This window comes from Heterocephalus glaber, unplaced genomic scaffold (assembly GCF_053883595.1).
Source record: "Heterocephalus glaber isolate CG9 unplaced genomic scaffold, H.glaber_assembly_v1.0 deba00000937, whole genome shotgun sequence".
NCBI lineage: Eukaryota > Metazoa > Chordata > Mammalia > Rodentia > Bathyergidae > Heterocephalus > Heterocephalus glaber.
In genome coordinates, this window is record NW_028258173.1 from 793,662 (window position 1) to 820,039 (window position 26,378).

Consider the following 26,378-nt stretch of genomic DNA (forward strand, 5'->3'; position numbering starts at 1 on the left):
CCACACCCACAGCCCTGTTTTTCAATTTTTGTTTCATCCCACAACAAATTTGTGTTTTTCAGTATCTGAATAATAATATTGTCTAAAATATTTGACAGTTCTACTTTTAATATACATATTTTTTGGTACCAGAGATCGAACTCAGGACCTTGTGCTTGCGAGCCAGGCGCGGCCCCACTGAGCTACATCCCCGGCCCCACTGTTAATAATCTTAAGGATGAGCTGCAGAAAATTTCATGAAAATTTACAGTTGTCTTAATGCCAGGTCCCCACAGTGGAAAGCATTTGCCAGTGCCTCGTTCTATCCCTGCAGTCTGCATCCGAGAAGGCGCTTCGGTGCCTTGGCCCAAGCGGGGAAGCGTCGGTGTGCACCCGGCAGGTGGCAGTGGCCCCTGGGACAGTGCAGCAGTGCTTGGCTCTCTCCTGGCCCCAGCCTTGCCGCTCACTGCACAGCCGTCAGAAGCAGCCCTTCCCAGGCACAGGACTGTTTCGTGTTCTGGGTTTTTCTCCTAGAAAATGACTGCTCATGGGCCAGGGATGTAGCTCAGTGGTGCCGTGCCTGCCTGGCAAGCGCAAGGTTCTGAGTTCAATCCTTGGTACCAAAAATAATAATAATAATAAATAAAATGTCTGCTCTCACAGAGTAACAGTGATCAGCCTATAGGTAAGAAGTTTTTCACCCTGGCCACAGGGCATGTTCTCCCGAGTGGCTTCAGAACTTCTTGCCTCCTGCTTCACTAGTTTGGTTTGCTACAGTCTGCTGAGGATGAAGCAGATCCAGAGAACGCATTGCCTCTTCCTGGCCAGGGAACTGAGAGCAGGAGCCCTTTTGTTCTTACTGTGCTTACCAGCCTTGAACCCCATGGGAGATAACACTGTTACCATAGTAAACACAAAAGAAATCAGAGTTTAACTAGGTTAAGATCAAAATATAGTGTACTCAGTTCTTAACACCAGCAGTAATTTATAAAGCGTAACGAAAGAATAATGAGACCCAGGAGGTATCAAGAGCTACATGCGAACATGGATAATTTCTTTCTTTCTTTCTTTTTTTTTGGTACCAGGGATCAAACTCAGGTCCTTGTGCTTGCGCAGCAGGGGGTGAAACCACTGAGCTAAATCCCCAGCAGACATGGAAAGGCTTCATGGGAGAGCACGTAGGAAGGCTCATGTAGAGATTCCTGTGTTCATGGAAAGGAAGCCTGAGATAGCAGTTCTCCCAGAGTTGCTGCTGTATTCCAGTGAAATTCCAGTCAAAATGCAGTAGCTCTTACACGACAAGACAGAATGAAGGGCCAAGAGTAATGTCCACGCTTCCAAGGCAGAAGGGCGTTTGCCCTGCAAATACCAAACTTCACAGAGCTGTCTTCATCAGAGCTGGTGGGAGCAGTGCCCTGCCCTGTGGAGCTGAGTCTCTGGGCTCATTTGCTCTTGTTTGTCCCCCCTCCCCTTCTCTGTTTTTTTAACTTTCTTGACATTGGATACACTTGTACTTTATTATATCATTTTATTATATAATTTTTTTCCTTGTTTTTTTGAGATGGGGTCTCGCTATGTAGTTCAGGCTGGCCTCGAACTCGAGGTGATCCTCCTGCCTCAGCGTACACCACCACACCCAGCTATTTGAATTTTTAATACCCTGCTTTTGCACTCTAACATCTGGGTCAGGCAGCCTTGGCCTTTGGTCCATCTTGGGAACCAGTTTGATTTTATCTTGTGTGTATTTTGTAGTCGAATAATTTGTATTTTACAACTCAGAAACTTTGAAGAAGGAACAAAAGATAAAAAAAGAATTGCATGTGTAAGAATGTTCATACTAGACACAGTGAGACTGTGCCCAGCGGTGCCCTTGGAAGCAAGCCCACACCATCCAGACAGCAGAGGGCTAGGCTGTGGATGGGGCCTTGTACAGCAGGCACACCTGGCCTCCTGGCAGGGAGATGCGAGGCAGGGGCTGTGGGCAGTGACTACCTGGTGAGGCGAGGCAGGGACACAGATGCTGCTGCTCGGCTGTCCGAGGTGGGTTCCAGCCCTCGGTTAGCTCCACTGTGCTCTGCAGCTGATTATATTGGTTTAGGGTATTCTCCTATAAAGTGCAAAATACTAGTTTTAGATAATAGGACAGTTTTTAGTGGGAAGACTTCCCTGTCGGCATTAAAACTCACTATGAGGCTGAACTAAAACCACGAGTGTCTCGCTGCAGAAGGACGGAGGCCTCCAGCTCCCAAGGTGCGGAACTCCCGTGTGAGGAGGGTCTAGTGCAGTGGGGATGAGCCCATCACACCTGTTTTCTTTCAGGACAGAAGATGTCAGTGTGCGAGTTGTTTTTCTGAACTAAAGCCCCAGTATTCGGGTCTGACTGCAGTGCTGGTGCTTGGCGAGAAGGAAATGGCTTTGGGGCTGCAGGTGGGCACTGCCTCCGAAAGGCTGCCATCATGACCTAGCGGCAGGAGCTCACAGGCAGCATGTGCGCCCGGAGGTGCTGCACGCAGGCAGCTCAGCTGTTCAGCAGCGTTGGGCTTCTGACTCCTGAGGGGGCTGCAGTGTACTCTTACAGTGGTCTTCGTGAGCCCATGGTCTTAGGAGCCTGGAGCACCTTTTTGTGACTATTGCCTATTTGTAGCGTGTGGATTTGTTGGTGAAGTGTCTGGTGTTGCCTAGTTTTTCAAAAGTCGGATTGTTGAATTTTGTTTTATGTCTTCAGATCTGCTCTCTCAAAGGCATCTTTAAATTTCTCCCCTCATGTGAGGCTCTAGCTCGTATGTTCCTTTCTTTTAAATTTATCCTGTCTTTATTCTCATTTCCATTGATGCAATCTGTTTGAGGCCTGGTGTCTTAAAACTTTTCTCACTGCTGGGACAAAATACCTGGCACCCACAAGTTTCAAGGAGGAGAGATTTATTCTGGCTCACAGTTTGTAGAGGTTTCAGCCCATAGTTGGATGGTTCCAGAGCAGGGCGGCATGGCAGAGGGCAGCACAGAGGAGAAACGGTTCCTGACGTGGCAGGCAGAGGTGGCGGTGGCAGCTGACCTCCCTTCTTTCTGTCCCTTTATAGTCCATCCAGACTCTAAGCCGTTTGAGCAGTGCCACCCGTACCCAGGATGGAGCTTGCATAATTATACCCTTAAACCCAGCAGCACACAGTTAATCCGCAGCCACATACCCTGACCCAGCCACCTTTGAAACTCCGCACCTATGAGCACATGAGGCTTTGAGGGGACAGCTAGATACAAGCCATAACACCTGGTCACTGTGTGTATTTCACTGCGTTTGCTTTTTTCGCTATCAACATCAGAGTGAATAAAGGGTGTTTTTTTCTCTCTTACCCAACCCATGGTGGCTGCTTTCATTTCTGTTTTCAGCCTTACATTCTGGGTCGTGTTTGCCTGACCCTCCTGGTCCTGGCTACCTAAGCTGCTACCTTGTCCACTTGCCTTTCCTGGGTTGTAAAGTTAGCTCAGATCCTGTCTCACTTCCCATGTTACTTGCTTGACACCCTCATTAGAGTCTGCTCTGAGTCATCTGTTAAGGTGTGTGGCCTGATCCTGGCTATGGTCCTTCGGGTGGGTCCTTGGGTCTTCTGACCCTCACAGTCCCATCCCACTCCACTTGCCTGTGTTCCACTGGGTAGAAGCGAGCTGACGCGGTGGCCTGGGCTGAACTGCTTTGTTTGGTTTCTTGTGCAGTGGGCATCCCCACCATCAGGTGGTGTGGAGCCGAAGGCGACTACAATGTCATGGTGATGGAGCTGCTGGGCCCGAGCCTGGAAGACCTCTTCAACTTCTGCTCAAGGAAGTTCAGTCTTAAAACTGTTCTGCTGCTTGCCGACCAGATGGTAAGCACTCCTCTCTTGGTGCCCTGTAGCACAGGTGCTTGGGACACACTGGTTGACCTGATGGGACAGGTTACTCAGTTGCTTTTCTGTTACTGTGCCTGTTGGTACACAGAGAGAGCAGGCATTTGTTCAGCCAAGTGCCACTCTGGAATTGAATCTCTTGCCGTTGCTTCTCTGCTTGTAGATTAGTCGTATTGAATACATTCATTCAAAAAACTTCATCCACCGAGATGTGAAGCCAGATAACTTCCTCATGGGGCTGGGGAAGAAGGGCAACCTGGTCTATATCATTGACTTTGGGCTGGCCAAGAAGTACCGGGACGCAAGGACCCACCAGCACATCCCCTATCGAGAGAATAAGAACCTCACAGGCACGGCGCGGTATGCCTCCATCAACACACACCTCGGAATCGGTGAGCCCTGGGTGTCGGGTGCTGACCTGGGTAGCTTTGGGCATGTCTGTCCATAGCTTGGGGAAAGGATAGCCCCTTGGGTGGCCTTAGGGTTGTGACAGTGCAGGGCGCTCAGGCCCATGGGTCTGTAGGCTGTCGTCCCACATTTGTAGCAGACAGGCTGGCTTCAGCGACTGCTGTGCCAGGGCAGACAAGGCTGGCTTCTCCAGGGGTCGTCTGAGACACTGCTGTTGCTGTCAGGGTCTTTGGGGTTTTCCACCATCGATAGGAGGGACAGTTGGCAAAGTAGTAGACTAAGTGGATTCTAAAGTTTATTCCATCATCATGTTTGCTGGGTCTTTTGCTTTTATCCATATACATGGATACCACCATTGAAGACACCACCATTTCCCTTTTCGTTCCAGAACAGTCTCGAAGGGACGACTTGGAGTCTCTGGGGTACGTGCTGATGTACTTCAACCTGGGCTCTCTCCCCTGGCAGGGGCTGAAGGCTGCCACCAAGAGGCAGAAGTACGAGAGGATCAGTGAGAAGAAAATGTCCACTCCCATCGAAGTGCTGTGCAAAGGCTATCCCTGTGAGTCCCTTCGCTGCCTGCTCAGCGCCACCAGTGAGCTGGCCTCCATTTGGAGGTGCTCTACTTGGGTTTTGTCACAGGATCACTCACCTTCTACAAGGAGGGTGGCAGGACGGGGATGCCTGTGTGTATGGGGTGACAGTCTGCCCTCTCCGCTGTCTGACACATTTCTGAAGGCCTCTCTGTGGAGGGTGCTCAGTGAGACCCAGGAGAGGTGAGAACAAGGCAGGACTGAGTCTCGGGAGATGCCTGCCCAGCCAGGAAGGGGAAGGATGGGAGCAGACACACCTACCCTGTGTTTGAACTGACTGCAGCCTCCAGAGCCATAACCCGGGAATGTTCCTATGTGCTGTGGGACTGACCCTGGGATGAGTGCCCTCGGGAACATTAAATTGTGCTGGGTGTGATGGCACGTGCCTGTAATCCCAGCTACTTAGGAGCTGAGACAGCCTGGACAACTTAGTGAAAGCCAGTCTCAAAACTGTTTAAAAGGGAGCATTGGGGATGTCGCTCGGTGGTGCCACGCCTCCCTGGCGAACACAAGGGCCCAAGTTCGATTCCCAGTACGCGGGTGGGGGTAGAAGAGTGGCCCTGAGCCAAGCCTCGGCACCTCCAGAACAGAAAAGCCTTTGCTTTGTGATGTCAGTGTTTCGGTTTGTTTTTTTATTGTTGTTTTCTTTTTCGTTGTTGTTTTCTCTTTTTTTTTTTGGTACCGGGGATCAAACTCAGGACCTTGAGCTTGCGAGGCAGGCACCGGAACCACTGAGCTAAATCCCTGGCCCTGTTTTTTTATTGTTGTTGTTGTTGTTTGTTTTTTCTTCCTCTTCCATGTCCTCTTTCTCATTCTCTTCCCTCTCCTCCTCCTCCTCCTTCCTCCTTTCTCTTTTTTCCCTCTTTCTTCTGTGCTTTTTTTATGGGCTTGAGCTCTAGAGCCATTTGCATGCTAGGTGAGTGCTCTCTCTGCCACTGAGCTGCACTGTCAGCCCCTTGGTGGGAAATTCTGGTATTTCGGGTTTCTTGTTTCACACCTTTGGTGTGGGGGTGTGAGAGGTAAACGGATGTTAATAGAACCTAGCCTGGGTCACAATCAATAATGGCATGTCACCTCTGAGTTTCTTGTTTTACAGCTGAATTTGCCACCTACCTGAATTTCTGCCGTTCCTTGCGCTTTGACGACAAGCCCGACTACTCCTACCTGCGCCAACTCTTCAGGAATCTGTTCCATCGCCAAGGCTTCTCCTATGACTATGTGTTCGACTGGAACATGCTCAAGTTTGTAAGTGCCACTGCCAGCTCAGTCCTGTGGGGTGGGAATAGCCCAGGCCAGGTCTTGTACACAGGGCTCAGGTTTCACAGTGTGCATTTGCCGGCTGTGAAAGCTGAGCACACCTGGCAGGATGCTGGCCCAGGTAGGCTTCTACCTGCCTGGCTCATGGTACCAAGAAGCTCTCTGTGGGGCGAGTGAAGGACTGTGGAGGTTGTGGGTGTGGGCAGCAGAGGCCCTGGAGGGAGCCATGGCAGGTCTGCCCAGAGCCGGCACTCTTGGCGTGCTTGGCCCTCCTCAGTTGAAAGGCCCTCCTGGGGTGATAGTCGCCAGTTCCAGGGGCTCCGTGGGTTGAGCCCCCTCTTGTGACATGGTGTGTTGCGGACGCAGTGCACTTGGGGGAAGCCAAGTGGCCTCCCGGACCCTGTCCCATGCCTTACACGGCCTCACCTGGGTTCAGGGTGGGTAGCCTGGATTGAGCCTGCATCTGAGCCTTGTAGGCTAGTTGTGTGTTTGGTTTCTTCCGTTAGCCTAGTTTGTCCACCAGAGGTGTGTGTCAGGGCCCATGGGTGTGGACAAGGAGGCCCTGGAGCCTCTGGGCCAGAAACTGAGCTTCCGTGGGACTTCTGAGTCTGACTAAGGTCACTTTCGCAGTTTAGGGTAGAAATTGGTGCTCTGGCACGGAGAGCATCTACTGATAGAGGAACAGCACCGCCTTCTCAGGGATGCGAACCAGAAGTCTTGCCAGGTAGCCAGGCCTGGTGCTGGAAAGAGTGCCCTGCAGGGTGGGTGGCCCGGAGAGCCCTCCGCCCACAGCGCCTGTGCTGTGCCTGCAGACCGTCCAGTCTGCATGTCACAGTCGCCACCCACGTGTTCTTTCCCCGTGCCCAACTTTGTTGCAGTTGACAGCCTTGCTCTGAAAGAGACCAAGTGATTCATTTTGTAGCTTTTCAGGGTTGTAGCCCTCAGCCCAGCCGTGTAGGTTGACAGAAGCTGAGAGCCCCCCGGCAGTGGATGGCATGGCTGTGTGCAGTAGAACAGGTGTACCGAGAGTCGGACACAGTGCAGTTTGCAGACCCCTTCCTGGTAGTGTTGGTGATGAGAATAAAACTCACACGCTCGTTTGGCTGTGTTGCCACTTAACTGGCTGCATAAGATCAAATGTGGCCTGTGCCAGGCTGGTCTAGCATAAACCTGGCTGCCAGCCTCACCATTGGCCTGTGTGTCCGTGGCGTGGCTGGTATCACCATGACATGACAGTGCGAGTGAGCCAGAGGTCTGGACTCAGGTTGGACCCCTTCTGTGAGCCTGCACTCCTGTCTCTGGCCTGGCTGTCTGTCTCGTCTACCGGTCTGCTGCCAGAGGATGTGGTGCTGTCACTGTGGCAGTGGAGTGGCAGCTCTTCCAGCGTTTGAGGACTTAGAAGGCCCGGCTATGCCTGCAGGCTGTGCCATCATCCCTGTGCAGGGGAATATTGTTTCGGATTTGCTGTGCTGTCGCAGACTGCTTTACAGGGCAGTCTCATCCCAAACGGCAGCTCGAGGTGCAAGGGAGAGCCGGGGCCTTTGGGCTGCTTTGCACCAAATCCCGCTTCTGTTCTGTTCTGTTCTCACCTCTTTCCCCTCCTCAGGGTGCCAGCCGGGCCGCAGATGATGCCGAACGGGAACGCCGGGACCGAGAGGAGCGATTGAGACACTCCCGGAATCCAGCCACCCGTGGCCTCCCTTCCACGGCATCTGGCCGCCTGCGGGGGACCCAGGAAGTGGCACCCCCCACACCCCTGACCCCTACCTCACACACGGGTGAGTGCGCATCCTAAGAGTGGGGTTTTGTGAAGCAACGTGGCCCTACTTGAGTCAGTTCTCATGCAGAGAGTAGACAGGCTCAGGCACCTTTTCCAGGTCCTAGTCTGTTAGGGACTGAGTTCTTGAAAGCTGTTATGAGTATTGGCAGTTGCTTATATAAACTTTGCTTCTCACAGTACGTGTCTCCTCCATGCACCTTTAGGTTCTAAGTCCCCCTGTGCTCTGGATAGTAGGGCCTTGGGGTACACTCCCACCACCAGCTGATGCTCGGGGGCCTAGCTGGATCCCTGTACTGGTGAACAGGTGTCGGTGCTGCCCCTGGGAGAAGGGCGCTAGTCCAGAGCCCAGTGAGGTGGAACTGGCCACTGGCCTGATCTGCGTGTTGAGTGACCGGTGCTGTCAGCCACTGCTGCACCCGTGGAAGCAGCCAGGTTTCCTCAGGATCCTTGGTTTTCTCCCCCCTCCAGCTAACACCTCTCCACGGCCCGTCTCCGGCATGGAGCGAGAGCGGAAAGTGAGCATGCGGCTGCACCGAGGGGCCCCAGTCAACGTCTCCTCGTCCGATCTCACAGGCCGACAAGATACCTCTCGCATGTCCACCTCACAGGTAGGCGTCGGAGCTTGCCAGGCCAGGGCGAGCCAGGCCCGGACACGGGGCAGGGGATGCGTGTTGGAGAGTGTGGCCGTGGGACTGCTTGCGCACCCTGTGTGGACCGCTCTTCATCCAGGTTCAGAGTGGAGAGTGGGATGAGACTGGGGAAAGGGCTGATGCCTGCCTGCCTGCCGTCCGTCCGTCCGTCCGTCCGTCCGTCCTCCCTCCTCCCTCCTCCCTCCCTCCCTCCCTCCTTTCCTTCCTTCTTTTTTCCCAGTTTTTGAGAATTTCTTACCTGTGGGAGAAGTTGCACTCCTAGTTGTATGTTGCTTTCTGTTTGGAGTTTGAGACAGCCGAGCTGCTGAGGGCTTGTGTCCCAGCCCCTCGAGGACAGGAGCAGTGCACTGTGGGAAGCCTTCTCTTGCGCTGCTTGATTTCCAGGTGCCACCCCGCAGACCGGACTGCACAGGCCCGCTTGCACCTCGTGGGCCATGACTTTTAGGCTTCTTTCCTCATTTTTGCTCACCAGGAGTGAAGTGCCTGGAGTGGGGCTCCCGTGGGCTGCGAGCTGCTCATCTTCTGGGGCCCTGTCTTATCAATGATGAGGGGGTGTTCGGGGAGTCAGGCCAGTGGCGCAAGGACACAGGACAGTGGTGTCTTCCCTTTCCACCCGTCTCCTCCGCATCCTCCCTTCTCACTCTGCTTTTGTTGTTGGTGTTGTGAGTTCACAAGTGTGCTGCTCTGAACAAACCGGAATGAATTTTTACACGTGGAGCAGTTTCTTTTCCTCCGATAAATTTCAGAGTCATCTGCTTGAAGGGATGGGGTGAGGGGGTCAAGGAGAAGTTCCCGGGGGCTTTTCCTGTCACCAGCAAACATTCCAAGGGCTACCCCGGGCCCTGAGGAGTCTCATCAGGTGAGCAGGAGCCCAGGGCAGACATGCGCTGGCAGCAGCCCAGCTCTGTTGGGCCATAGTGTCTGTCTGGTTAGCTAGGAGCGGCACAGCACTGCTCACTGCTCAGCGCACACGGTTCCTTGGGCCTGGTCTGGCAAGCAGCGGAGACCGGTGATCTGTTTTTTGTCTGATTTTCTCTTAATGAGAGCAGATAGGCAGGGAAGGTGAGAAGGTGTGTGAGCCGTCCCTCCCACCCCCAGGGGGCCCAGCCCATCACTGAGCTGTCTCCCCAGTCCGCCCACATCTGGCCAGGGGAGTTATTTGAAATGTGGGCTGGGGCTCTGACCGGCGTCATGAAAGTGAGTCCCTTAGTGCATGCACCCTGGCCCTGAGCCGAGTCTGCCTGTGACTGTCCTGGGCTCTGCTGGACTTGGACATCTTGGTATCAGCCGCCTAGCAAGCATAGCCTGGGGCAGAGGCAGCTCTTTTTTTGTAATCATTGAGGGAAATGAGTGAGTGGAAAGGTCCTGGGAGCGCTGGCAGTGCAGCAGCCTCTTCTCTGCGGTGTAGCCATCTCAGCCTCAGGTAGCAGGAAAAAGTACCCTTCCTTCTGTGTGGCACTTGGGGTCAGACTGTCTGCTGGCTAGGCCTGTTTGCACGGAAGAACTGTAACATGGCTGTGAACTTGGGGAGGGCGGGGTTGGGTCTTCCAGAGGAAGTGCCTTGGCTTTTCCTCTGGCCGCGCTGGGTTTCCAGACTGTTCGCGTTCAGGCTGTGCCCAGTCACTGACCCTCTCCAGGACTGGCTCCACTTCTGCCACTGACTTGAGAGTTTCTCTGGGCCCTGAAGGCGTCTGCCTCTGCGGCATCACCCACCCCAGGGTGCTCATCCGGGGCTAGAGCTCTTCCCTCCCCCAGCGCTGTCCAGACCCACCCAAGCCACCGTCTGCAGTTTGGAAGGGGGCGGTGTCAGTCGCCGCAACTCCTGCAGTTGTGTGGCCGCCACGCTCCCACTCCTGAGAAGAGCTGGGCACTGCATCAGCAGGCACTGCCTGTGCAGACGCGGGGTCGCGCCAGCCACACTGCCAGCTGAGCTTCCTCGGAGGCCGCTGCTCTTTTCCTCTCAACCCCTCTGGGAGCTGGCACATCTGTGAAGGGGCGACAAGTCAGCAGAGGGGCTTTGGGGCCCTGGTCCTCCTCCCCTGCCCACGCACAGTGACCCCACAGCAGCTCAGCTCACTGAGTGAGGAGCCTTCTTGCTGGTGCAGGGCCTGGCACTTCCTGGGCTGCGCAAGAGGGCAGTTGCTGCCTCCTCAGCCCCATCCCTTCTGAAGGGCACCTTGCGTTAGGACGGCCCTCTGGGGGCTGCATTTCCCCGTCTGTCTGTCAGTTCTTGGACCTGCCGAGTGTCTGGTCGGTGAATCTATTTAGGTTTTCTTCTCTTTGTGAGAAGGGCCTTCTCTGTGCAGTTATTCCTTTCAGTGGCTCATTTAGTTCACAGCCTTCTCAGACATGATCGGTAGCCCGATGCTCCTGTGAGTGAGGAAGTGTTGCCCCAGCTGTGTGTCTCGGGAGGTGCTGGCATCCCTCCACCTCCCCCGGGCTCTGTCCTGTGCCCTTGTGGATTCTGGAGGAGGAACCGTGGCTGCTTCCAAGGCCGGTCACAAGAGGCAGGTGAGCTGTGTGGAGAGACTGGCCGTCCCCAGGTCCCCGAGGGGGCACCTGTCAGTGTCTGGACCTGGCTGAGGCGAGGAGACACATCGGACACAGGCCTGACGTGGGTGTCGGGCCGGGGCCTCGCGTGCTGGTCTGGCCGGTGGGGCGCTTACCAACCGCTGTCTTTTCCCCACCTCAGAATAGCATTCCTTTCGAACACCACGGCAAGTAGCTGCTCGTCTCCATCGGAAGGCAGCACTGGGTGAGTGTGCTCGTGGCGGGGCTCGCAGACTACTCCCCACCCACCGTAGGGCTCGCAGGCGGGCTGGGCTTGCATGCCAGGCGCTGGAGGCGTAGTGAGGCTTCTTCCGCTTTGTTCTTCTCCGTGGGCTCCAGAGCAGCAGCAGTCAGCACCCCATCTGAAGGGGAGAAGCATCCTCCATCTCTGGACGGAGCGACCCTAGGGGACGGTCCTGCTGTGCCCTTGGCCTCTAGCCTCCCTGTGACTGCATTCGGTGTGCCAGCGCTGCCCTCTGTCCTGGGTCCTGGCCCGGCTGCCCCATCTGGGGGTGAACTGGTACCTGTGTCTGTTGTGCTCAGCTGAGTGGCGCCACGCTTGGTATTGGGGCTCTTGAGCTCTTGCTGCGTTCAGACTCCTGGTGGTCTCTCCCCATCCCGGCTTATGTAGTCATCCCTCTTCCTTTCTCATTTATCTCTGTCTCATTTTGTATTTCTTTTCAAACTTGGTCCCAGCCTCGCCATCTGGTTCCTGCAGCTGTCGTCTGTATTAACCCATCCGGCCACAGCCACCTGCTCCCTGTGCCGGTGCATGGCTGGGCGTCCACCCTGAGCTCCCTTCTTGTCAGCCACGTGGCATTCGGTGGCGCCTTCCATCAGGGGCTTGAGCTTCTGAGGGCTTCGTGCCACTGAGAGACCTGCTGCGCTGTGCGCTCTGGGGAGTGTGAGGGCAGAGACTGCTCTGGTTCTTCCCCACAGAGGGACTCCTGTTCTGCACGCACCGTTACTCTCCAGGAAGGGACACTGGGAACACATGTGTCTGCCCCGTGGATTCTCGTGATCGACTCTGCGCTCTCCTTGCTTGCATGCCTCTTCTTCCTTGCCCTTCTTGCTGTTACCGTTCCACTCAGCAGTGGGTGTCTTGGCTGCAGAGGTCCCATTGTGCAGCCGTGGGTGCAGGTGTCTAGGCGGGGACCAGGCGGCAGTGTGTCCTTTACTTTTCAGGCTCCGTGACTGGCACTCGTCCCCGGCACCTGGCTGCCTGTTGCTCTGGCCCCATGCTGACCTTCTCCTGTGCTTTGGCTCCGACAGATTCCCAGTCGGGTGGCTTCCAGTGGTCTTCAGTCTGTCGTGCACCGATGAGAACTCTCCTTTTTGCTGTGAAGGGCAGACAATGCATGGCTGATCTACTCTGTTACCAATGGCTTTACTAGTGACACGCCCCCTGGTCTAGACCCGAAATGTTCACACCGGGAGCTCTGCAGGCCACTCACCCAGCGAATACAGACTGAGCAGACAGGCTCCAGAGCAGCCACCGCTGGGGCTGCCACCGCGGCCTCACAGAAGCTCAGTTACCACAGGGCTGGGAAGACGCAGAGTGCGGGCGACGTTGCAGAGACCCCGACTCCCCGCCACGAGCCTCTCACCCCGCCAGTGGTGGCCGACCTGCACTCCCTGTGATCCCACCGCGACTACCAGTCTTCTACTTGGTTAAGACAGTTTTGTATCATTTTGCTAAAAATACTGGCTTAAATCTGTGTAAAGAAATCTGTCTTTTCACTGTTTCTTTCTTGTCTGTTTTTGCGGTCTTAAAAACGATGCTGACTTTAAAGACTCCCGAGCCAGACGCTGGCTTGCTGTGTCTGTAGTCAGAGGGGCAGTGTGAGTGTCCAGGATTGTGTTGTCTGTTTTCTGTGTTGCATTGTCACTGGAGAGGGGACGTCTTGGCGGAAGCTGTGTGCGTCTGCGTCTCAGCCCCGGCCCGGTCCTGGCCTCTCGCTCACCCTCCCTTCTGTAAGCTGCAGCATAGGAAGCCTGGCTGCTGCAGAGCAAGTGTGGCCAATGTGTTTCGCAGAACGTGGTGCCTTTCTGCCCAGAGGAGCGAGGAGGAAGAGAGGGACTCGGAGGCCCCGGGCGCAGAGGCCTTGAGAGCACATAAGACAGTGGGAGTCTGGATTAAAGTGGAGTGTGCGAGTCCGACTTCCGGGAAGAGATGATGTAGGGGTTGTGTATGGTATTTTGGTAGTGTTTGTTGCCTTTATGCCTTTGAATTTGGAAAGTTTCTGAACAGACTGTTAATACTGCAGTACAGATTGGCACTTGGTTTGTGTCTTTGCCTGCTCAAAACCAGGACACAAGTTGTCCTCCTAGGCACCCAGGTTTGCCCAGAGAGCCTGAGAGGAGTCCACCCAGAGGTGCCAAGAGGCAGGTGACTCTGCCTGAGTCCAGAACCTTCACCTCCAGAAAGATGTGCCACACGCTGTGACCTTCGGTCGGACATCTATGGGGGAGCTGCAGCTGGCCTGCCCTGTCTGTGACTGTGTCCACCACACGCACTGCTTGTTGGAGACAGCCACGGGACACGATGCAGTCTGTGTTCGTGGGTCCATCTCCGTTTCTCCCTGTCGGTGTGTGGAGAGAGCGCTGAGGGGACCCAGGTGCTCTTGGAGGGGCTAATGGTGCCGCTGTGGCTTTTCCCTCCTAACCCAGAGATCTCTGGCACAGAGCCCTGGCCCCAGGGCCACCGCTGGTGTGCGGTGGCGTTCCAGAGTGCAGCCATTTGCTGTCCCAGCCGTCTGTCTGAGCTGTGGGTGCTCCTCCGCATCCTGAGCTGGTTACTCTGCAAGCATTTGGGGGTGTAGGGCCTTGGCCAGGGAGGCTTGTGTCTGGGTGTACATTGGGAGCTCAGGTGGGTCTGACAGGGTCAGGGTGTCCATGGTTGTGAGCCCCTTCATCGGTGTTGGGCTCCCCTCTTGGTGAGCTGGCGGGGTGGCAGCAGCAGCCCTCCACACAGATCCTTTGTAAATAGCCGTGGTCCCCGGCGTATAGCCAGAGGACAGGGCCAGGCAGCCTCCAGATACTGCGCCATGTGCAGCCTGGGCTGCTGGCTGCCCGGGAGTGGACCCGCCTGAGCCCCCGAGGGTGTGGCTGTGATGTTCTTGCCCCATATTTAATCCCCATCACACTTACAGGAAACATAGTTAGAATGTGGGTATCAACCTGTGTCTTGGTGACCAGTCTCTGAGCTGTGTGTTTGTACTACCACTGTATTTGTGTACTTTAACAATTGTGTAAATAATAAATTCATAATGACTTCTATGTTTCTTCCCTGCCCCTTTTGTGTGGTCTTTATTTCATCAGCTGAGAGTTTTGAGTGGGTTTAGATTAACTACGTGAAAACTTTTTTTTTTTTTTTTTTTTTTTTGATACCGGGGATCGAACTCAGGTCCTTGCGCTTGCGCAGCAGGCGGCAAAACCACTGAGCTAAATCCCCGGCCCCTTTTCCATTTCCTTTTTGTGGGACTAGGGATAGAACCCACAGCCTTCATAGTGAGCTACATCCTTATCATCCCCAGCCCTTTTTTATTTATTTTGAGACAGCATATTGCTAAGTTGTCCAGGCTAGACTCGAACTCTTAGTGGCCCCTCTGCCTCAGCCTCCCAGAATGCTGGGATTAGCGGCATGCGCCTCCAAGCCTGGCTGTACACGGACTGGGAGGCTGGGTTCCTGCTTTTCCTTGCTCAGCCTGTGTGTTGGTAGCTGGTTGGAGCAGGACCAAGGTGCTCCCCACTCGGGCTCTGGGGTGACAGGTGAGGTCCGCACACTTTCACTTCAGTGTGTTCTGTGTGGTGTTTCTGAGAGCCCCTCTGTCCCCTGGGTTAAGCATCTGCAGGAAGTAGGCCCCTAACTTCCTCAACCCTCCGGGTAGCACTGTGCCGTAGATTTCCTGGGAAGTAGTGCAGGAATCAAGCAGCCTGACATGGCCTGCCAAGGAGGGCGGCTGCCCCTACCCATTTGCAGAGCCCGGTAGCCTGCCGTCTTGGCTCCCCACAGGAGCAGGCAGAGCACATCCCTTGTCCCCACCTGGAGTCCGCGACAGCATGCCCCTTCTCAGGGCAAGGGCCAGGAGCCAGGCTGTAGAAGCCAGGTCTGTAGCTGCTGCCTGGGCTGCCCTTTCTCGGATACACCTGCACGCTGTGCTGACCAGCTTGGGGCAGCCAGGCATGCACCAGCAGGACTTCGGGTCCAGACTCACTTGGAGGTCATCAGAGTTAAGAACAGATTGGGCCTGTGTATGGTGCACATGTGCACATGCTGGCAGGGCTCTGCAGTGTCCCCTCAGACATGACCTTCCTGCCCCTCTGGCCATTAACAGGCACCCGGCCAGGAGCCCCAGCCTGACTTGTTCAGCCTCCCTGCCTTTCAGCCATCCTGAGCCCTAGGTATCCCACGTTGGCTTCTCCGTGGTCGCACCAGCTCTGCCCATATCAGCACCTTCCCCGGCCATGTGTGCTCCTTCCTGTTTCTCGGGTGCCAACCCTGTGAAGGGTCCCTGTGCTGGGTGAGCTGGAGCTGGCCTCTGAGCCTGGGGTGCTACAGCTGCATCCCGGAGGACACGGTCCACGCACTGAGGAACAGCAGGTGGTCCCAGGAGCAAGTCTTGCAGGTCTGGGTGCTGCTCCCTGTGCAGGGCCCTTTCTGGGTTCCATCTGCCTGGGACTGGGTGTTCTGTGCAGATGCCCAGCACTGGCCAGACCTCTCCGTGGTGATTCTCTGCAGCCGTGGGCAGGCGGGCATGGGGAAGGGTCAGGGGTGTGGCCCCAGCCAGCCCAGGGTGCCTGGCTTGGGGGTGATAGAGGTCTGGACCCTCGTGGGCCCGTCTGGGAGTGGTGCAGATGGACATGCCTCTCTGGAACAGCTCTCGTTGGGGTTGAACATGAACTTTGGCACCTGACTGTTCCCCCACAGGGCAGCCCTGTTCATGCCCATGCCCTGACACCCCAGGCCACCACTGCCCCCCAGCACTCAGTGGCCTTCCTGGATTCTTTTCGCCTCATGACTTGCCTGCCAGATCACAGCATAGTGTCAGCACCATGTATTATGTATGCCTAGCGCCCCAGCTTGGGCACAGGATGTGCCTTTTTCTGTGTCTGCCTGCATTTCTGGTTTTTTTCCAGAGAAGGCAGCCTGCTCACTATCTTTCTATGGGTGCAGGGAGTGGTGGACTCAGCAGGCTACACAGATCTGGGGGCTTCAGGGCCATGCAGCCTCTCCCTTCAGTGGATCCCTCCCTGCCAAGCTACAGGTATCTTTCTGGGGAGCAAGCCCAACATCTTCACCTTTTCAGAGTTGTGTCCCCAAAGCCTGACTTGGGGATCACCATTTCCTGGCTGTGCCGTGTGCTCTGGGTACAAGCTCAGGACAGGACAGGGAGGAGGGATGTCCTGCTGCTGCGCCTGAGATGGACTGTGAGCCAGATGAGGGATGGTCACCGGGTCAGGTCCTATTCAGACTATTCCAGGAGCAAGATCCTGGCGGCCACACTGGTGTAACTGCTGTGGCCAGCAGGGCCAGGGAAGGCCAGTCAGGTCCTGGAGGAGAGCAGTGGATCAGGAGGCCCCAGGGACCCTGAGCAGCAGAGGTCGCTAGGAAGGAGGAGCTGGTCAGGTGTCCACTGAGGCCTGGCACCCTGTTGAAATGCCACCACTCCCCACAGCCTTGTCCCTTCCTTCCTGTTTCTGGAGGCAGCTGACTCCCGTTCGAGGCCAGCACATCCTGGGGCCTGGGGTCTCTGCTGTTTCCTCCCCACGTGGTGAGGCCAGTACACAGGCAGAGCCTCCCAGGATGCATGTGGCCCTTGGCCATCAGGGCTGGGCAGTGGTCTTCAGGGGCCAGCACTGCCGATCAGCCCAGCCCCTGGCAGAGGGAACAGGAAGCCAGGGCAGGGGGCATCTGAGCCACAGGCTGTAGGCAGTGCCTGGGCTGCAGCAAGTCACCCACTTCCTTGAAGAGCTGGATGCGAGTTCTCCCCTCCTTTTCATTGCAGAGGAGCAGGGATGTGGCATCACTCCGGTTGCACATGGCCCGCCAGGGTGCCTGCTGCCATCGCCAGCGCCCGCGACGTACCACCTACTGAGGTGCCCCAGGAGCCTCTGAGCAGGCTCCCAGCCATGCAGGCCGCCGCTGGCCACGAGGGCAGGTGGGTGTGAGGTACCCAGGGCCAGCCAGAGCTCTGAGTGCAGGCTGGATGGAGAACGGGGAGCAGAGATCAGCGATGCTGACCACACAGAGCAAGCTTTCCAGCCAACCAGGGGGTGAATAAATGAAAGGCAGGAAAATGTGCTTTAAGCCCACAAGCAGTAAACAGCACACGCTGTATCTCAGGTCAGTCCATTCACCACTCAGACTCCCACGGGTCTAGAGACCAGTGAGGAGGGGCAAGTCCAGTCCCCGGGGCCTCCAGCTGCCCACTGGGCACCCCCTTGCACATAGTGCCTCCCCGCCAGACCTCTTCTCCATGCCCTGTAAGCACTTTCATGGCCAAGCGACCCACCTCCTGCAGGGGCCGGGCGGGGCTGGGAGAGCCAGCAGGAAACACTCAGGACACACAGCCCTGGGAAAGCTGACAAGGACAGGAGCACTTGTGAGAATAACCAGGTTGTTTCTGAGACTTGGGGTAAACAGACCACGGTGCAGAACTGCACCAGCAGCTCCCTGCAAGCCCACACCTCCACACACATAGCACACCTTCCCAGATGGGCAGAGGGGAATGGGCTGCGCAGGAGGGGAGGGCAGGACAGTGGGGTCAGACCACAGGGAGGCACCCGGCAGCAGCCCTGGCTCTGATTAAAGTGGTGTTGTCTCAGAAGTCCGGGTTTCTAAGTCCTTGACTACAGTAGAGCACAGGCTGCTCGGGGTCCGCAGGTGGGGTCCGTGGCGCAGGTGGCTTATAACTGGGGGCTTGGCTTCACTGCAGATCCGCTTTGGAATGACACGATCCCCACTTCACCCCCTCCCCCCATGAAACAGGTCAGGTGGTGACCCAGTGACCAGGCAGCCAGCACCCCAGCACCGAGCTGACAGCCCCGGCTCAGCTAGTCCTGTTTGTGAAATAAATACATGTTGCCAGTCTCTGAACCTCGTCCCTTTGCCCTGCCGGCCCCAGCCAGGCCGCTCATACACTGGTTTCCGGGGTGTGAACCACCTCCCCGTTTTTCTCAGGCTCTGCCTTCAGGAAGTGCTCCACCTCCCTTGAGTCCACCCTCACATCCACAGGGGGCTTCTCCTCCTCTGAGGCCGCTGCCTCGGGCTTCAATGCCTTGGACCTGCTCCTGATGCAGAAGTTGCCCAGCAGCAGCACGAGGGAGGAGGTGAGCACCTCAGCCCCCGCCAGGATGAACACATACTTGTAGACTTTCGTTGCATCCAGCAGCTTGCCTGCAAGAAGACCCGTGTCACCAGCCGGGCCCCCGAGAGCCACAGGTGGCTCCTGGGTCCCGGGCTCCCACTGACGCCTCTGGTGTCTGGCTGGTATGTCTGGGAGGTGGGGAAGACCCCCATGGGATGGGCACCTTGCTGCCACACGCACTGTCCAGGGGCATCCTTCTGTCCTCCCACTTCCTCTTTCCCCCCGAGCAAAGGCTGAGAGCTGAAAACGAGTGGTGTGGAGGGTCTGCAGAGTCAGGGGGCAGGGCGAGCCACGTCCAGTCATGGAAGAGCCTTCCTGTGGCCACCAGCCGCCCTGCTGGACGCTGGCCAGCCCTGTACTCCGTAATCAAGGGCCCTGAGACCCGGAGGGCCAGACGGTGTGGCTTAGGGTGCTCTCTCCCACCCCAGGATCCTGCTGAGGTGCAGGAAGCTCAGGTGGGGGCCAGAGCCTGTCAGCTTCACCTCAGTGGGGCCCAGGTGTCCACGTACTCCTGACACTTGCTGGCCTGGGCCTCCCAGTTCTGGGTCCCCAGAGTGTACCCCAACCCCCAGTGGCACTCACCACCCGACGGGGGTCCAATGAGCACGGCCACGGCCTCCATCAGCAGCACCAGGCCGATGGCACTGGAGAACTTGTGGGTGCCCACAATGGCCATGAGCACCTCAAACTGCAGCGCACCCACCATGCCGTAGGAGATGCCGAAGAAGATGCAGAAGACTACCAGGCCCCCATAGTTGCTGGCTGTGGAGCCTGTGAGGTCAGTGAAGCCGTTGAAGAACATGGCGAAGCTGAAAAGGTAGACAGAGTAGGGCCGCACCTTCTTGAGCCCTGTGATGAAGCCAGCGGTCGGCCGGGCAAAGATGTCGATGAAGCCCAGGATGGTGAGCAGGAAGGCAGCCTTTGTGTCGGGCACGCCCAGGTCCTTGGCATAGCTCACCACAAACACGGGTGGCACGAAGAGCCCCAACACCATGATGGAGGCAGCAACTGCGTAGATGACGAAGCCACGGTCCCGGAAGACACTCAGGTCCAGCAGCCGCCGGGGTGACTGCTGAGGCCTGGGCCCCCCGGCCGACTCGGGGGCCACCAGCGGCCTCATGAGCGCAGCGCACACGCAGCAGTTGAGCAGCAGGCCGCCTAGGATGAGGAAGCCGCCCCGCCACCCATAGTGGTCCTGCAGCACCTGCCCCATTGGGGACAGCGCACACAGGAACACCGGGCTGCCCGCCGCTGCCAGCCCGTTGGCTATGGGGCGCCGCTTACTGAAGTAACGGTTGAGCATGATGAGGGAGGGCTGGAAGTTGAGAGCCAGACCCAAGCCTGCAGGGGAGGGGGCAGGTGAGGCCCCACCGGTCCGTGTGGGTCTGAGGACGCCCCTGCCACCTCCGCTTGTGCCTACCGCACCCCTGAGCTCTTCTCGACAGGACAGCGCGTGCCCAGGCCATCCTGGTGGAAAGCCCAGTGCTCATCCGCCGCCCCCCGCCAGCACCCAGCAGCGTCTGCCGGGCCGCACTCACCAGTAACGACGCCTGCGGTGAGGTAGAGCTGGATAATGCTCGTGCAAAAGGACGCAGCCACCATCCCCAGGGAGGCAAAGAGGCCACCCACGAGCATGACCGGCCGGCAGCCAAAGCGGTTCACACACACACTGCAGAGCGGGCCTGTGGGAAGGCGGCAGCTGGGTGGGTCCGCAGGCCCCAGCCCACTGCCTCGGATGGTCACTCCCTCCCAACACTCAACAGGGAGCCCCTCGCAAGCACTGGAGGCACAGCCTCACCCCCACGGGGCGCATGAGAGCACCCTGGTGCCGGCTTATCCTCTGGGATGTCTGTAGGTGCCACCCACTGTTTCGCCAGGGCCAAGGCTGCGTCACCAAGGCCCGACTGCTCCCCAGCAGGATCCCGTCTTGAGAGCGTGAGATGAGCCCCACCCTAGGTCAGCCAGTCCCGAGGTGTGGAGGCCGCACCTGTGCCATAGAGCATGGCCAGCAGGATAGAGGAGATCCAGGCCGTGTCACTGTAGCCAATCCCGAACTCGCGAATGAGCTCCTTGAAGAAGACGCTGATGGCCTTGGGGAAGGCGTAGGAGAAGCCGGTGATGACAAAGCAGCCGAAGAGCACAGCCCAGCCCCAGGCCCCGTCGGGGGCCTTGACGCCTGTGGGGCCCTCATCCAGCACAGCGCCGCCCATGGCCGAGAGGGCTGGTTCTTCTCACCTGAGGAAGGAAAGGAACCAGGGCTGGCTCAGGTGCCGGGGTGATCAGTAGCTGTAGCCCTGCAGGGGAGGGTGGGGATGCAGGTCAGGCAGGCCAGGAGGCTGGGACTGGCACCCGGCCGCTCCCAGACCGCACCCATGGGCAGGCTGCCACCTCTGGCCACCTCTACCAGCTGCTTGGTTACCAGGGCTAACCCACCCTCAGCCTCCTGCTCCCATACTCGGGCTCTGAAGAGCAGTGGTTTTGGGGCTCAGCCAGATTCACATTACGTCCTGGGAAGAGCAGACCCGCAGGGCAGTGCCTGCTGTGTGCTCGGTGGCAGCCTTCCCCTCCCCTCCACCTCGACCCAGAGGCTGTGTCCTCTGGGAGCAGGTACGCTGGGGCCAGCCACTTGAACCCCTTCCCATGGGTGGAGCCTGGCAGCTGCCAGAGCCACCTCAGGCTCTTGAGAAAGGTGGAAGCCCCGATGGGTCCGAGGGCGGTCTGGGGCCCGGGAGGAGGCGGCTTCTGGCCAGCCCACTGGGTCTGTTCTTCCGGGCCCAGGCTGGTAAACCCACAGCAGCCAGGGCTGACTTCCCTTTTTGTAAATCCAAGAGGTTAGCTCATCAAAGCCAGGGTTCCAGCTTCCTGCCCCACTCCCATCCGAAGTCCCCTAATCCGAGGTTATCCCCAGCCTCACCAAGGAGACAGCTAGGACAGGGCTGGCGTCCGACGCCTAGGGCCTTCAATCCAATCTGCTCAGCCGCTCCCCACCAGTGGTGTGTGGCCTGCCAGCTCCCTGGGGAGAGAAATAAGCCCTGGTGTGTAAGGTTAGCCAGTGCAGCCAATGCCCAGAGCCCCCGGCCAGAACAGCGGCTGTGACCCACAGTCACCCCTGGTTTAGCTGTCTCTTGGCCCCACTCCTGCCAAGCTCCTGGCTTCCTCCTGCCAGCACAGCGCCCCTGTGGGTAGCTAGAGACTGGGCCGTGGGATATGGGGACCTAGGCTCAGTCTGACCTGTTCCTCTAGGGTGACCCACAGGCCTTCCAAGCCAGCACCCTACCTCAGAGCAGCCGGGCTTGTCCAAGCCCAAGACAGGACAGAGAAGGACTGCGTTGGCATAGTCGTGGAACGCCAAGTGGCAGGCAGTGGGCACAGGATGACTCTTCTTCATATTAGCACTAAATTCAAAAGATCCTACCTCTAATCCCAGCTACTCGGAGGCTGAGGCAGGAGGATCACAATGAGCCCAGCCTGGCCAACTTACCCTGAGCATGTCTCAAAATTAAAAGGGCTCCCCAGGCATGTGGTGCACACCTGTAGTCCTAGCACTGGGGAGTCTGAGGCAGGAAGATCACTGAAAGTTAAAGCCCAGCCTGGGCTACATAGTGAGGCCCTGTCTCAAAAAAAATAAAAAATTAAAAAAATTAAAAAGGCTGGCAGGCTGGGGATTTAGCTCAGTGGTTCCACCACCTGCCTCACAAGCACAAGGACCCGAGTTCAATCCCCGGTACCAAAAAATAAAAATAAAAGGGCCAGGGTCAGCTTAGTTGGTAGAGCGCTTGCCTAGCGTGGGCGGCCCAGTGCTCAATCCCTAGTACTAGGGGAAAGGGGGAACACCCTTAAGCTTATGTACAGCAGGGAAACTTGGAAAAAACTGAAAAAAAAAATGTACATTTTAGGAATGCACAGTAATACAGTCACAGTTCAGGACTCCAAGGGTGGTCATAAGGACAGTGAGAGGGGTGATTGTCTCCGGGGGCTCCTGCTTGTGTGGATTGTGGATTTAGAATTTTTTTTTTGCACTTTTAAAAATAAATCAAGTGGACATTCAAAGCCAGGGAGTGGAGTGTGTCCAAAACCAGCGACAGGAAGAGCCAGCTCTATGGATTCACCTGTGCCCCCCAGCACACACAGTGGGGCCAGGGCCCAACTCCTGCCACACCAGCCCTGCCCAGTGCCTGCCAGGGCATCACAAGCCCCTGAGGCTTTTAAGGCCCCCTTCCTGTGCATGCCCACTGCCCCAAGGACTGGGCCACCCTCCAGGCCCAGAGGAGGGAAAGCAAGGAGGTGAGGGCATCTCCTGCTTACAGTAAGGTGCCCGGACCGGGATCTTGGAGGGCAGGCAGAGTGGCCAGCACCCAGAGCCCAGGCGGGCACAGCACATTCTGGCCACAGAAGGCTGTGGCTGCCACATGGGGCTCACACAGAGAGGACCACCTGCACCGAGATGGCGGTCCTGGACAGGAAGCTCCCAACCGAAGCGACCACAGTGGATGCGCACACCACCCAGCATGCCAGCCACCCTGCAGAAGGGGCTTCTCAGCGAGGTTTTCACTTGCCAACCGGGGCTGGCTCTAGGCTGGCTGCCAACATGGTGTGAAGCAGAGAATTGCACACTGCAGGCAGTGCCGAGGACGGGGCTGGGATTTCCTAGAATGAAATGGCCTCATGAACCCAGCCTGCTTTGGGGGAGGCAGGTGAACCTCTGCTCCCAGGATGACCCCAAGCATGGGTTCATGCTGATCTCCAAAGAAAACCCCAGGCAGGCTGGCTGCCTGGCCTAGCACTGGGGAGAAGGCATCCACCACAGGCCACCTCTGACAGCATTCCCACGGGCACACTGCACCGGGCTAGCCTTTCAGTGACATTTACCCTCCTAGGGGAGCATGTGAACCAGCCCAGAAATAACCTGGCCTCCGGGTCGCAGAAAGCTGATCTGGGGCTGGGGGGAGCCTCTGGCTCAGCAGAGGCTCTTCTCTTCTCGGGGCTGGCCCTTAGAGGTCCTCTGAAGGTCCCATAGCCCCAGCAGCTGAAGCTGACGAAGGGACAGCGATGGTAGGGTGCGTGGAAGACCAGTGTAGTAACCTTCCCAGCCGGGGCCCTGTGTACCCTCCCACATGGGCAGCCCTCTGCCTACACAAACCTCTACCCCCACAGAAACTGGCCCCTCGCCCGCCTGTCCGGGCCCGCATCACGAACTGCAGCAGGGCAGCCCAGGTCCCACGCTGGCTTTCCCAGATGCTGGCCTTTGTGGTCCAGGTAGATGGCAAGCATGGGGACAATGACATTCCTTCCAGTTACATACCAGACCACACCACTGAGGGACAAGGACACAGACACCCTGTTTCGAATTCTCAGGGTGGCAGAGGCAGGAGGGTGCACAGGCGAGGGCGGGCCTGATTCAGAGTTGCCCTTCCTTCCTCTTCTGTGGGGTGGCATTGTGCAAACCGCACTGGCAGCGTGCCCCCCCCCGGGGGGTCGGCCAGGAATAACCCTGAGGCTTTTTCTGAGGAAGGATCCCGAGAGCAGAGAGCAGAGGGCGGCCGTCCACCCCATACCCTGACCCTCTCGGCCCCAGTGCAGGCCCTGTGTGTGGCTTCACATCATCTGCTGCGGCCAGTGGATGCCGAAGCTCCAGAGTCCAGGTTGAGGCGCTGAGACCTCAGGGTGCTGCCCAGCGGTGTCTGGGCTCCCGAACCATCTGAGGAGACCTCAGGCCTTCCCGCCACACAGCGGACAGCCTGGGGCCCGGTCCACCTTGGTGTTCAACGCCCTTCCCTGCAAGGCTGGGGTCTGTGGCCGGGTCAGTCTACAGCCCCGCGGCCGCGGAGTCCCTTCCTCCCTCCCCTCCCTAGGGGAGGCCCAGGGTCCGGAAGCGCCCTCCCACCGCTCCCCGGGTAATAGCGGGCCGGGAAGCGGGAAGCCGGAAGCCAGGCCCCTCCTCCGCGCGTGCCGGGCCACCGCCCCGATGCAGGAGGGGACGCTGACTGGGCCAGGTGGGCGGGTTGCACGGGGGGGGGGGGGGCGAACCGGGAGGATGCTCCGCCCCCGCGGCCTTGGGACGTGGGGGACGTGACGGCCGCGCCGTGGGAGGGGCCGCGCCGTATTGCCTGGAGTAGGCGCCCTGCCGCGCTACCGTACTGGCCGGCGTGCGCAGGGTCAGCCAGCCTCGGGGAGCGCCTCGCGGGGTGGACCGGCCTCCTCCGCCTCTGCTGGGGATGGGGACGCCGGCTCGCCAACCGCGGGAACCCCGGGTCGCGCACCCCGGCCAGGGGGACGATGGGTCTGTGAGGGCGCCCGCTCCCCGCTCGGCCCATTTCACAGATGGACACTGAGGGGCAGGGGTGTGCTAGCCCAGGCTGACTCTGGGAGAAGCCCAGGCGTTGTCGGCTCCCCCACAGTCTCTGGCCCAGGGCCCAGTGCCTTGTGGCCCAGGACCTGGCCTGAAGGCGCACCTCTCGTTCAGTGCCACCTCCTCAAAGGGCCGGCCTGGGGCTCCTCACTGGCCTTTCCATCCCCAGGACCACTTCTGTGAAGGGTCCCCCCATGAGCCCCGCCTCCTGCAAGCCTCGCTGGCTGCTCTGAGGTCACCAGAGCCCTCTCCTGGCTCTCCCTACAACTTAGTGTCCTCCTTCCTGGCAGCGAGGGCCACAGCCTTCTGGGTAACAGGCCCTGCCCAAGGTCATACGGGGTATGGGGGCGAATCTGCCGTGGGGCCACCCCAGCCCTGACCACACCATAGCCCTGGGCCAGAAGGCTCCACACCTGCCTCTGGGTGCAGGCCCGACCCCAGCAGAGGATCAGTCACTGCCCACTCAGGGCATGTCCACACTGGTGGAGCTGCCGGCCCTCAGCAGGGGCAGACCCCCACACCCACCAGACACAGCCAACTCTCGGCCGGGGAACAGAGCTGGGACCCCTGGAAACAGGCACCTGGGCTCTCCCTGTGGGGCCAGCCCCAGGCCTGGGTGCTGGGAGAGGCCACCTGCCTTTTGCTGTTCCTGAGATCACTCAGTGGGCCTGATTCGGGTCCTCACAGAGTGACTATGTCAGCCTAGAGGGTGGACCAGCAGCCCGGTGCACCTGCGGCAGGAAGGACACTGGCCCTCTGCTGCCCTCACTCTGAGCCAAGCACCGAAGAGGCCCAGGGCTAAGGGCTTCCCTCCCTTCCTTCCCTCCCAGCGCTTGCCTCTGGAGCACCCAGCATCCAGATAGGCGCCTCATCCACTCACTTCCAGAGAAGGAAACTGAGGGCCCTGTCTGGTGTTCCCACAGGCTGGGGGGCACCTCGATTCTTGAGGGGGTCCTCCACCTGTGCCCCGGGTTTGGCCTCTGGACTGTGGACCGAGGGTGGGTGTGAGATGCTAAGTTAGGAGAAGGAGGGGGCGAGAGATCACCCCCCACCCAGGGGCCTGGCCGGGAGCGCACGTGCGCCCCTCTCCCTCGGGGAGACCCACCAAATACAGCCCTCGCGCCCCGGCCAAGGACCGAGCTATTTATACTCAGTGCAGACTCCGCCACCCGGCGCGGCCACCTCCTGGCCGGAGCCCAGCACCCGAGGGCCGCCCGACGGATGGTTGCCCCGCTGAGGCCGGGCGGCCGGGTATACCGTGCCCCTTGGTGGGGGCCGCAGGGTGGGAGGGCTGGCCCGAGACCCCAGGGTACAAAAGAGTAAGGGTGAGGCCCGCGCACGAGCATCCGGGCCGCGCCTACCTGCCGCCTCTGCCTCTGCGCGTCCTGCCCGCCGCGATGCCGGCCAGGCCGGGCGACTTTAAGCGCTCTCCCCGCTCGCGCGGCACGTCCCCTGTGCGCGTCACCGCCGCCTGGCGCCGCCCCCGCCACCCCGCCCGGACCCCGCGCTGCCGGAGGGGGCGCCCTGGCCGCCGCTCCCGACGGCGCGCACCGCGGCCGGCCCCGCT

The 26,378-nt window shown here is 58.3% G+C and overlaps 2 protein-coding genes across 12 annotated transcripts in view; one reads left to right on the top strand and one right to left on the bottom strand.

The window, feature by feature from the left end:
* The window catches only part of Csnk1d (casein kinase 1 delta), a 43,446-nt gene extending 25,261 nt beyond the window's left edge, over positions 1 to 18,185 (top strand). For 3 of the 9 annotated variants that reach the window (XM_021241234.2, XM_021241235.2, XM_021241233.2), the window contains 9 exons: positions 3,688 to 3,836; positions 4,021 to 4,249; positions 4,654 to 4,824; positions 5,952 to 6,100; positions 7,719 to 7,890; positions 8,361 to 8,500; positions 16,269 to 16,359; positions 17,101 to 17,253; positions 18,084 to 18,185. In XM_021241234.2, the coding sequence (XP_021096893.1) occupies positions 3,688 to 3,836; positions 4,021 to 4,249; positions 4,654 to 4,824; positions 5,952 to 6,100; positions 7,719 to 7,890; positions 8,361 to 8,500; positions 16,269 to 16,359; positions 17,101 to 17,210 (1,211 nt within the window). In that variant the 3' untranslated portion in view covers positions 17,211 to 17,253; positions 18,084 to 18,185. Of the gene's footprint in view, positions 1 to 3,687; positions 3,837 to 4,020; positions 4,250 to 4,653; positions 4,825 to 5,951; positions 6,101 to 7,718; positions 7,891 to 8,360; positions 8,501 to 11,234; positions 11,298 to 11,431; positions 14,372 to 16,268; positions 16,360 to 17,100; positions 17,254 to 18,083 lie in introns of those variants that run through there. The other 6 variants (XM_013078159.3, XM_087208275.1, XM_013078158.3 and 3 more) reach the window with 6 other exon arrangements.
* Positions 17,696 to 26,262, bottom strand: Slc16a3 (solute carrier family 16 member 3). 3 transcript variants are annotated; one of them, XM_087208277.1, is made up of 7 exons: positions 26,173 to 26,262; positions 21,377 to 21,475; positions 20,698 to 20,756; positions 20,450 to 20,552; positions 20,001 to 20,144; positions 19,045 to 19,803; positions 17,696 to 18,491 (listed from the first exon to the last, which is right to left on the bottom strand). In XM_087208277.1, exons 4-7 carry the CDS (start codon positions 20,463 to 20,465, stop codon positions 18,229 to 18,231), a joined length of 1,182 nt encoding a protein of 393 aa, XP_087064403.1. In that variant the 5' UTR covers positions 20,466 to 20,552; positions 20,698 to 20,756; positions 21,377 to 21,475; positions 26,173 to 26,262; the 3' UTR covers positions 17,696 to 18,228. The 3 variants fall into 3 exon arrangements, with proteins under 3 accessions (XP_087064403.1, XP_021096896.1, XP_021096895.1); XM_021241237.2 differs by lacking the exons at positions 20,698 to 20,756; positions 26,173 to 26,262 and adding exons at positions 21,740 to 21,857; positions 21,944 to 24,452 and having other exon boundaries at positions 20,450 to 20,697; XM_021241236.2 differs by lacking the exon at positions 20,698 to 20,756 and having other exon boundaries at positions 20,450 to 20,697.
* Between the last annotated feature and the right edge of the window lie 116 nt (positions 26,263 to 26,378).